Source organism: Chenopodium quinoa, unplaced genomic scaffold (genome assembly GCF_001683475.1).
Source record: "Chenopodium quinoa cultivar QQ74 unplaced genomic scaffold, ASM168347v1, whole genome shotgun sequence".
Taxonomy (NCBI): domain Eukaryota; kingdom Viridiplantae; phylum Streptophyta; class Magnoliopsida; order Caryophyllales; family Amaranthaceae; genus Chenopodium; species Chenopodium quinoa.
Genome location: NW_018745080.1, coordinates 791,414 through 803,880, shown reverse-complemented (window position 1 = coordinate 803,880; position 12,467 = coordinate 791,414). Strand labels below are relative to the sequence as shown.

At 30.7% G+C, this 12,467-nt stretch overlaps 1 protein-coding gene and 1 pseudogene across 1 annotated transcript; both read left to right on the top strand.

The window, feature by feature from the left end:
• Positions 1-8,159: 8,159 nt before the first annotated feature.
• On the top strand, positions 8,160-9,456 carry LOC110709729 (7-deoxyloganetin glucosyltransferase-like; the record flags this gene model as incomplete). The annotated part of the gene is made up of 1 exon (XM_021887957.1): positions 8,160-9,456. A coding segment is annotated over one exon (954 nt), but the record flags the coding sequence as incomplete, so codon positions are not given.
• Positions 9,170-11,931, top strand: LOC110709562 (annotated as a pseudogene).
• The last annotated feature ends 536 nt before the right edge of the window (positions 11,932-12,467 follow it).

Below are 12,467 nucleotides of genomic sequence, written 5' to 3'. Positions count from 1 at the left end.
TCTATTCGGTTAGATAAATACAGTCAATATTAGATTATTGGTAAATATATTTTTGTGATAGTGATTGTATCTCATATTTCTACTAACGTGCTTACTTGCAAGACGAGCTTTGAACGTAATTGAATGTAATTTTAAGAGAATTCATTTGTGGGTGAGACATATAGTCATATTCATGACTGAAATTTTTTGTTCAGGATTGCATTAGTATCATGGTTATGTGTAGGATCTCCTATCTTACCTACATTCGGCTACATATAGTCCGAGCAATAGAACTAGTAGTTTAGCATGAAATAACAGTGGTTATGGTTTTCCCACGCATATCAGGAAGATTTAATGCCCTATAATTGTAGGACTGGCGGGAGCTGCCTACTCGATACTAGTCCTTCCGTCACTTTTTAATCTTTACATTTGGAACTTTTTGTGAGAAATAAGTGATCAAATTGTAAGATTAAAAAGTTGTGGAGGGATCGCGGAGTAGTTTGTTTTAGGGGTGAGCAAAAATTCTGGGTACCTAGAATTGGAACCGGAACCGGAACCGGTTACGACCCAGTGGGTCCCAAATCGGAATTGGACCTGGTGTATCCAATTCCGGGTAATAAATTAAGGAACTGGTTGCAATCATTTCCAATTTTCTCAATATTTTGGACCCGGAACCGGTTGGGTACCCGGTTACCAACATTATATTAAACTATATATATTTATAAAAAATAAAAAATATATTGAAGGTATCTAGTTAGTAAAATAAAATAAAAAAAATTATTAATACCTAACATAAATAAAATAGCTTAATGCATATATACATATATCTATTATACATTTATACGCTAAAAATGAAAATAGTCCAATCTAAGTATTATAGTTTGTATTATATTTTGACAATAGTGGGTACCCGGAATCGGTACCCGGTGTTTTCAATTCCAATTCCTAAATTTTAGGACTCGGTTGAACCAATTGCAATCTGATTCTGAATTTTAAGACCCGGTCCCAACCAATTTCGGGTCCGGTCTTAAAATTTTGACCGGATATTCGATTTGCTCACCCCTAGTACTTTGTTTTCATTAGTGAAACTTACAACACAAACTAACCATTTAACATGTATTCCTCTATGTTTTTTGTTGAGTTTGTACCAATTTACTTTTTGTACATTTTCATTGGACATATTTGAGACCAGAAATATAAAATGCGTGCTGGAAAAAAATATTTAAATTACAAGTCAAGACTCAAGACGATGCTAACAAAATCTTGCACGATATCTTTTATTTTTACATAAAACAGTGACTCGGTGAGTGATCACAAACAAAATTTCTCTCTTGAAATAATTTTTTTCTTACTTTTTTTTTAATTTTTTTTTTATTAGTACATTGGACAAACAAAAGAAACTGGAGAAAATGTCACGGATTATGTTATAATCATGGACTAGGCCAGTGGGCCAAGCCCAGGTAGGAAACTTTCACTGAGCTTAAGTTGGGCTGCACCCTGCACGGCTCCTTTTGCTGGCTTTGTATTGGGGTACATCAAACTTTGACTTGTGTTTGGATTTCTCTGACTTCTTAATCTTTTGGCGGAGAGTAAATTTCACACATGACATCACTACATACAGTTTTTGGTTTGTTCATGAAAAATAGGATTGTTTGTTGCTTCGTATATCACCTATATGAATGAATATCAATATGAACAATCTCATTAATCATAAGTTCATAACAAAACATGACAGTAAAATAAAAGTTGGCCTAGGCACGTAAATACAACACGTCTTGACAGGAAGCTTGAAATGTGCTTGGAAACCTCTTAAAAATTAGTTGTGACTTTGTGACGGAATTGTTGAATGTAGTTGATGAGTTGGGTTATATGTCCTGAACTTTTTCAACCCCAAGATAGGTGAATTTGACACATGTTATGATGTGCTTAGAGTATTTTCCTAACCTTAGAGTATAGAGTTGAGACATAATAACTTTTTTTTTTCCTAACAAGAAGAAAAAGGATTTTATTAATAGAAGATTGCCAAACGGTATTTACAAACAATTCTAGAAAATCTAAAATTTCAATAGAATTACAAATCATCTTAAAAGTAGTTATATCGCAGATTCGATCAACGATCGCCTTAATAAAAACTTCATGCGAAGCAATATAATATGTAAGTTAAAACTAATCGGCTTGAGATCCATTGATGAATAGTTGTTTGAGTGAAAATACTCATATGGTCTTCTAGATACTTCTGGAGATTATGAAACCCTAAATCTTCAATGTTTGGCAGACGAGTAAACAAATAAATTAAGCCTAATACAATACAAGATATTTACATATACCATCATCTTAATTGTGAATAATATGTGTACGTAAAATTGTTGTAATTATTCTAATGGTTAACTAAGTTCCAAAAATTCAATGATATTGTAAATCTTATGGTAGCTAAATAACATGAAACGTTACTATCTAAAAATAAAACCGAAACGCAACTCCATGATTAGAGATTTGACCTCTAGTTCCTCAGGATGTTGCGAATTGAACAATCTCTAGAAACCGTGTATTCAATTTGCTATACACAGCCACATACTTCGAATATGTTTAAAGGTGGACCACAACTAATAATAACAGAAAAATTTGTACTGGTAATTTAATTAGTAAGAATAAACAAATGTGTTTATTTCCTACACTCACTACATGCAACACGCAACAATAGTTTGAATGCTACACATATTAGTATAAAAATTTAATAATTCAGCAAGTCTTTTGTATGGTCAACCACATAGTGTGGCCACGTTTGTATATAGAATAACCCTTATTCGTTATTAGAAGTAACCTCAATTATTCATACGAATAACCTTATTTTGTCAATAAGGGAAACTCCAATTTATTTCGTGACTAACATCAGTAAATTAAAAAAAAAAAAAAAAACTCATTTGTTAACTTAAGTAACCATTTCTTTCCTGTTAGAAGAAAGTTTTCACTTATATAAGAGTAATCTCATTTTTAAGCAGTACCCCTCACCTGTCAAATGTAACCCTATTTGATTGATTATTGTTGTAACTTTATTACTCAATTAATTACTTACCCTATATGCAAAGTGGTCACAGTACACCATCAAGGCATCAACTAATTTCATTAGCTCTTTGCAGTTGTATTGCACCAATTTTTATTCTCAAATTTCATACTACGTTTTTTCATAGTCGGAAATCTATAAATGTTTCATATCCAACAAAATGGCTCATACTTCAGATCCAAACTGTTTAATGTACCTATAATATATTTTATGTATCAGCTATCATTGTGTGATGCATCTAATATACTCGTAGGCACTTTAATACACTCCTATTATAAGCGTGTCTAATTAAAAAAAAGTAATTATTAATGTGTACATGTTTCATTGTCTTGATGTAAATGCAGTAATTGCTTACTGTAACAGGAAACCAGCAAGGTGGTTTGCGATAATCCCATTAATGGAAGTTTTCTTTCTTTCTTTTTTTTTTTTTTTTTTTTTTTTTTTTCTTTGGCAGCTCAATTAATCGTTTTTTTTTTTTTTTTTTGACGGAATGATTGTTGAATATGTGTGGTGTTTTGACGGGTAGTTGAAGATGTGTGTATTTTTTTTTTTTTTTAATGAAATATGTGTGTTATGTTTAATACTTCGTATAAGTAACAAATAGATAGAAAAAAAAAATACTTATGTAGTGAATTTTCAAAGTATATTTAATGTATTTTCATTGTACTGTACTATGTATTTGATGAACCTGAACTTCTCACGCTTCTTACAAATATGGAGTAATAAGTATGCATCATTTATTTATTAGGAACCCAACTATATGTTCATATTTATTAAACTGAATACGCATATTTTTACAACTACATATATAATTTTTTTGTGCAACTCAAATGAGTTGTGCATATAATAATAATAATAATAATAATAATAATAATAATAATAATAATAATAATAATAATAAGATTAGATTAGATTAGATGATGATGATTATTATTATTATTATTATTATTATTATTATTATTATTATTATTATTTGACTAACCTGGTCATATAACATTAACCTTTAAGAATTTAGACCCGTTCACTTCACCTTATTTTGTGTTGAACTGAAATTATTTTTACTGAACTGAAATTAATTTTGCTGAACTTAAATTATTTTTACTGAACTGAAATTAGTTTTACTGAACTGAAATTATTTTTGCTGAACTGAAATTATTTTTACTAATTTTTTGTTATATTTTTTCTTTAAAGTTACTGATTTTTTCTGAACTGAAATTATTTTTATTGAATTGAACTTATTTTTACTGAACTGAACTTATTTTTGCTGAACTGAAATTATTTTTACTGAGTATTATTTTCTTAAGGTGAAGTGAACAGGCTCTTACTCTATAAAATTTTGTTTGATGTCAAAATCACATAATTAAATGAATAAATCTATTAATCATTTAAATGACGTTTTTCGGTGTGATCAACTACACTGTGCGGCAATGTGACATACACCAAAACATTGGCTGAATAACCCCTAACCGACCGAATAACCCCGGCCACACCGTGTGGTCAGCCACATATAAAAATTTGTGGACTTTTTAATATGTCATTTTAACTCATTTGTTAGGCTTTTTTCACAAAATATGATTTGTTAGACAATTTACGATATAACTCATGCTTTTACAAAAAAAAAAAAAAAAAAAAAAACCCCTCACGCACAAAATACTTTAAATAATCAATTAGTTGACAAGAATATGGCATAAGTTTATATTTAAAATGCAATTTAGGGATAATTGACTAATCATCCTTTTGCAAAAAAAGTTTAATAAGATAAGTTTGGATAATATTATCCCTATTACTTGTATCAATTAGTTATTGTTATTCCCTCTATTTTTTATTTGACGGGATTATTCCCTCTATTTTTAAGTGCTATACTTGGGTTTGCACATTTGCCGAGGCACAAACTTTGACCATTAATATCTTTATTTAAATATTAATGAAAATTATGAAAAAATAACTAATATATAAAAGTGGACATTGTAACAAATTCAACAACATATTACATAACGTATGTATATATTATATTTATTAGTAAAAAAAGTTAAGCCAAAGGTCACATACGAATGGTGCAAAATCTCAAAACCCTCCATTTATTTTAAATGCATCAATTTGACTTTTGCACTATTCACATACCATGTTTGACTTATTTTTTTTTTGCTATTATAAAACAAAAAATGTTATTATATAATATATCATTAGATTCGTCACAATGTCTTTTTTCATAATATAATTTTGTTACAATTTTTACTAATAGACAATTAAAGATATTAATGGTCAAAGTTACGTCTTGGCAAATGTACCGATCAAATTGATGCATTAAAAAAAAACAAAGGGAGTATAACATTAACAAGAGCGGAGTGAGTATTTTGAAAGTACCCTAAGCAATGAATGTCTCCAACATTTCATCATCAATAACTGATTGTAAAATTAAGAATATTATTAAAAGACCTATAACAGTAGTATAATACGAACATCCCCTATGTATTTTATTGCTAAAGTTAGGCCATGTTCACTTCTCCTTAAAAAAAATTATTAAGTAAAAATAATTTCAATTTAGCAAAATTAATTTCAGTTCAGTAAAAATAAGTTCAGTTCAGTAAAAATAGTTTCAGTTCAGTAAAATAAGTTCAGTTCAGTAAAATTCGGTAACTATAAAGAAGAAATATAATAAAAAATCAGTAAAAATAATTTCAATTCAGTTAAATTAATTTCACTTCAGTAAAAATAATTTAAGTTTAGCAAAATAATTTCAGTTGAGTAAAAATAAGGTGAAGTGAACAAGACCTTAGTAATAAAATAAAGAACTTGATTAAGTTTCAAAATAAGGAAATATGTTGAAAATTTTAAATGAAATGATATAGATGAAAGGAAGCTATTAAATTAAATGTTTTAATTAAGAGGAGCTCTAGTTTATCACCTTAAAGTAGCTATCGTAAATAAATCAAACAAAAATCCAGTCATCATGACTTCTTCGTAATTATATCAACAACTATGGCCCATATTTAATAAAAAAAATGTTGATTTATTTACAGTTTTGTCAATTGATAAACAAAATTTGTTTATCTAGGTGATAAACTTGTATTTTATCTTTAATAATAAAGTTTCCAAAAGTTTTAAATTTTAAATTTAAATTTTTGATTGATTAACAATTATTTGTCATTGATTTTTTTCTCCATGTTTATTGGTTTTATTTATTTATATATTTTTTTTTTATATGGAGTATGAATTTATGAGATAATAAATTGTCCAAAATTGTTTAATGAAAATTCCGTAAACAATATTCAAATTCTTCCTTGACTTATATAATAGAGATAGAGAGAAAAATTACTCAAAATAATACTTGTAATTAATTCGAGACAAATTAAAAAATAAACAAAGATAAGGAGTTTTCTATTGTATGCCCATGTATACACAATAAGACTTATACGATTCCACGTTACAACGAATAATTAACTTATCCTAAGATTTCTAACCAAAAAAGAAATTCTTTCAATACTTAATTAATTTAAATTGATAAATTTTTTAAAAAAATTATCTCATCATTTTCATATTTACTACTCTTTATAGGAATTTTCCTTAACTAAAACGCTGAAGAATATATTTTTTTTAATAGCTAGAAACATGTTACACAAACGACCTAAGAGAACGAATTTGTGATAGGATGAGATGATAAGTTTCTTGCTGTTAATGTAAAACTAGTGTTTATTCTGTTTTTGGAATGCTGCCAAAAATATGTTACGACAAATACATACATTATTGGCTACTATAATAATTCTTAAATGGACCTGGTTCACACAAATTTATTGTGAACCACTAACATTAGAGATATTATGATTGTTTTATTAATAATAAAAAAAAAGTCACTACATTAAAATAAAGGTTATATGTTGATATAAAAGCTATAAGAGGTTAATTTTTTGAAATGTAAACGAAAATAACATTCAAGGTCACACAAGTTTTAATAAAGGTTACTATATTAAAAAATAAGGATACTATGTTAAAATTACGGTCACTATGTTCCAAATAACGTTAGTTCTGCGTTTATATAAATCTCAGGTCCACAATAATAATTGTGGACCAGGTCCACGCAAGAATTTCTGTGGCTACAATAATGCTCTAAAACGGCCTTTCTCGATGGTTTTATCTTTAACTTCCGTGGACCAAATTGTATCTGGTCCAGGCTGATCTTCGTTTTGATAAAGGATGTTCCACAAAATTATTATTTCATTACAGATTTTTTAGTAATAGAGATAGGAATTCCCTTAGTCATTTCTGGATTTATATGCTATCCCTATTTTTTAATGAGTTTGACCTATCAAGACTTGATTGAACGACCTCACGAGAGTTCGAATATAAGTGGGTCATTTATGTTATTTGTCTAAGCAAAAAAACTTGTACGCCATCCGTTCTTAAATATTTATTTTACATGTTTGGTCAAGTTCTATATAATTGTCTTATTTCTTATGCTCAACGTATCATTTAATTCATGTGAAATTAGTCCAAGCTGTTCAACCAATAATTATTTGCTCTCACTCGCGCCCACTTTCTTCTAATATATGATGTGGGGTCCTCTATTAAATTATGCCTTAACTTTAGGCAAACTTTTAAATAAGGTATTTTAGAAGTGATTAAAGGGCGGGCCGGAGGATAAAAAATCGGCTCAGTAAGCTAATTTGGGTACGACTGGCCTAAGGTTCGGGTTGAAAAAGTTTATATAAAATTTATAAATTTAGACCGGGCTAAACAGGCTTTTCGGGCCGGGTAAAAAATATTAACTAAAAATGTTTAAAATACATGTCCATAGTCCGCCTAAAAAAAATTATTAGACTAGTGTATATAAAGACAACTCTAACAGGTTCATACACCGACTCTTCCTAAACATTGCAAAAGAGAAAAAAAAAAAAAAAAAACATCAAGCAATGTCAAAACAATAACATGCTTTTATGAATAACCAGACTTATGATGATACTTGTCAAAAAAAAAAAAAAAAAGACTTATGATGATACGACTTGTAACTTTTTAATGTCTACGTCACAATTTTTACTTTTGACATGGTGGAGTTTTTAGGCACATTATAATAATTTTCTCATAAACTTTTTAAATTGTTGATAGTGTGTTACTGTGAATAATAATATATGCAGATGCAAATTTCACTACAAATGGTGACCTTAACACGGTCGTAGATTGGGTCCCTGCAATGAAGGGCAGTTGCCAATTGAAGGACATCCCAAGTTTTATAAGAACCACTAATCCTGATGATTTTCTGCTCAATTATGTCCAACGAATGGTACTCAAGTTGAAACAAGCCTCGGCGATCCTCTTAAACTCTTTCGATGCCTTGGAGCACGATGTCCTCGAAGCTCTTTCCTCTGATTTCCCAACCCTTTACACTCTCGGCCCGTTGCAGCTCCTACATGATTCAATTAAAGGTGGAAACGACGAGGAAGTTAAAACGATTAGCACAAGTTTATGGAAAGAGGACGCACGTTGCCTCGAATGGCTTGATTCGTATGAGCCTAACTCTGTTGTTTATGTCAATTTTGGAAGCATTACTGTTATTACTAATGATCAATTGATGGAGTTTGCATGGGGACTTGCTAATAGCAACCAACCCTTTCTTTGGATTGCGCGACCTGATTTAGTCACTGGTGATTCGGCTAATCTCCCATTGGAGTTTCTAGAGGAGACGAAAGGAAGAGGACTTATTGCTAGTTGGTGTAACCAAAAGCAAGTGTTGGCTCATCCTGCGGTTGGAGGGTTTTTGACTCATTGTGGTTGGAACTCGACAATTGAAACTTTGATTAGTGGGGTGCCTATTATTTGTTGGCCTTTCTTCGCGGAGCAACAAACTAATTGTTGGTTTTCTTGCCACAAGTGGGGGATTGGGATGGAGATCGATACGAATGTGAAGAGGGGTGAAGTTGAGAGGCAAGTGAGAGAGTTATTGGCAGGAGAGAAAGGGAAGGACATGAAGAGAAATGCTATTGAATGGAAAAGGTTGGCTAATGAGGCTGTTGCTACTCCAAATGGGTCTTCTTACAACAATTTGGACAAGGTCATCAAAATGCTAGGGTCCCTTAAATGAAAATTTAATCTAAGATCTAGTTAAGTGGCTTGTTGGAAGTGATTTGTGTGATTCAAATGGCTCTTAAGAATGCAAGTATTTTTTTTTTTTTAATTATCTTTCTTCCAATTGTTTGACTTTGTGCGTTGCCCAAGGAGTTATTTACATGGATTTGTAAAATATTGTTATTTTCCTTGTCCCTATTAAGAAATGTTATCAATACTTGATCTATCTTAAGATATTTAATTTGCACCACTTTATGTCATCTAAAATACTTCTTTTGTTTTTTTTTTTAATTATTGCACCATATAGGTTGAGCACGATAATTTTGGTAGTGGGAAAAAGTAAGAGAGAGGAAGATAAAAAAAACAAAATTGCTCATGTGATGTAAACATAAATTAAAAAATAAGTGTGAAAAAGTAAGGGTATACTGAGTATTGGCAGCGTGAATAGAGATATTTTTTGTCCTAAATTAAAAATGGTGTAATATTTGTGAAATTTCTTTAAAAAACAAGTGATGCAACATTAAAAGAACGGGGGAAGTATTGAAAATATAATTGCAATACTTGTATGTAGCCAATTTAATTTAACTTTAGAAATCAAGTTATATGCTTGGCTCCATCTTAGAGAGAAAAACTCCGAATTAAGAAAGAAATGACCCCCTAGCCACATCTCTGGCTTCACCCATCAACATGCTCAACCATTCTAAGCCCGGTTTGTTGAAAATAATGCAAAGGAAGTGGGAGCAAAATAGTGTTTTATACTAGGTACTATAAAATTTTTTGTATACATCCGATGTATAGTAATATTACTGTATATCGAGATAACTTTTATTAAATTTAGGGTAACTTTTAGACTTTTTTGGGTAACTTTTATCAATAAAACATAAATGACTTATATTTATATCAGGGTAATTTATATATAATGGGTAATTTCATTCATTACAGGATAAGTTTTGATCATTTTAAGGTAAATTTATATTGGATGTACAACATTTTACTGTACATCCGATTTTTTTTAAAATGTTTGTCTTTATACTAAATTACTCTTTTATTTTGGGACTCCCGCATTGAATTGACAGGGTAAGAAAGTTTTAGCCTGTTTAAATATACGAGTTATATAAATGTTGTTTGAACTTTGAAGGGCTCCCACTAGTGGTTTGGGCGAAAAGGGGCATTGGAGGGAAAAGGAGGCCCAAAAAAAAAAAAAAAAAAAACAACCAGAAAAAGGGCTTATCACCACCAAACTAATTTTATTCGTATTATTATTTGTTGTTGATATTATAACCATGCACATAAGAACTTAATTTCTTCTTACTTGCAACACTATAAATCATAATATTTACTCGAAGTAAAGCAGTATTCAATGTAAACAGCCCCAAATTTTGGATTATTCCATAATAATCTAAAATCAGGATTATTAAAAGAAAATACAGCAAAGTTGGGATTATTATTTACAATTTTTTTTTTTTAATTTTTAAAACTTAAACTAATATGGAGCAATCGTAATTACTTTTTTTTTTTTTTTTTTTTTTTTGAGTGAGAAGCACTCGTAGTTACTTAATAAGGACATTGATAGGTAAATTGTGCATTAATAAATGTGTCCAGTCAAAATAAAATAAGTAATCTATGAGAGAAAGAGTAAATACTTTATTCTATTTGAATTGAGGTACAAGTAATTATCAAATATACTATCTACTATAAGCATTTTAATAATGTCAACAAAGATTGTAACACAATTTTGCGAACAACTATTAGAGCTACAATGATAACTACAAGCAGCTCTGAGTACCAACTTTTTCTTGAATTTTCATGTCTAGCTAGTTCACGTTTTTTTTTTACCTTCACATGGTGGACTTGTACAACTTTGTCTTACAACTTTCTATATTAATTGTTGATAGTAAAGGGTGATCTTAACACGGTCGTAGATTGGATCCCTGCAATGAAGTGTTGTTGCAAACTGAAGGACCTCCCAAGAACCATAAGAACCACTGATCCTAACGACATTCTGCTCAACTTTGCCCTAAGACTAACCCTCAACATGAAGAAAGCCTTGGCAATCCTCTTTAACTCTTTCGATGCTTTGGAATAAGATGTCCTCTAAGCTCTTGCCTTCGATTTCCCTCCCCTTTACACTGTCGGTCCATTGCCACTCCTACTCGATTCCATAGATGTTGGCAATGACAAAGACACTAAAACAATTAGTACAAGTTTGTGGAAAGAGGACACAGGTTGCCTCGAATGGCTTGATTCTTATGAGCCTAAGTGCCGAACTCTGTAATTTATGTCAATTTTGGAAGCATTATATTACTATTATGACTAATGATCAATTGATAGAATTTTGCATGGGGACTTGCTAATAGCCACCATCCCTTTCTTTGGATCACTCGACCTGATTTAGTCACCGGTGATTCAGCCAATTTCCCACCGGAGTTTCTAGAGAAGATGAAAGGAAGAGGACTTATTGCTAGTTGGTGTAACCAAGGCAAGTGTTGGCTCACCCCGCGGTTGGAGGGTTTTTGACTCATTGTGTTTGGAACTCGACAATTGAGACTTTGATTGGTGGGGTGCCTATCATATGTTGGCCTTTCTTCGCGGAGCAACGAACTAATTGTTGGTTTTCTTGTCACAAGTGGGAGATTGGGATGGAGATCGATGCAAATGTGAAGAGGAGTGAAGTTGAGAGGCAAGTGAGAGAGTTAATGGAAGGAGAGAAAGGGAAGGAGATGAAGAGAAAGACAATGGAATGGAGGTTGGCTTATGAGGCAACTGCTGTTCCAAATGGATCTTCCTACAACAATTTGGACAAAGTCATCGAAGTGCTTGAGTCCCTTAAGTAATAATTTGATTGAAAATCTAAGATCTAGTTAATTAAGTGGCTTGCTAGAAGTAATTTGTGTGATTCAAATGGCTCTAATGAATGTATAATTATGTTGTAAATCCCGTACTGTTTTTGAGACTATTAGTTTTAATTCTACCAATTATTAAGCTTTTGCATCACTCAAAGTTGTAATTTACATGGATACATTATATGTTGTTATTTCTCTCTCGTTGATGATAAGAAATATTATCAATACTTCCTCCATTATGATGAACACACCATTTTTCTTATTAGGTCATCCTAAAATATACGTTACTAATACCAAATAAAGTTCGTTTTACCTTGTATAGTACAAATGGTTTTGGCTAGATTGATATCTAAACCTACTAACAAAATTCACATTGAGATCCTATCCTAAAACCAATTGACGATAGAAAGAGTAATTTATGCCCCAAAAAGCAAGTTATTTAAATTATAATGTAAGAGCGAATTCTTTATGTTATTTAATTTTCCACTGGGTACATATCATAAAATTCACACACTCTAGTCAAGTAG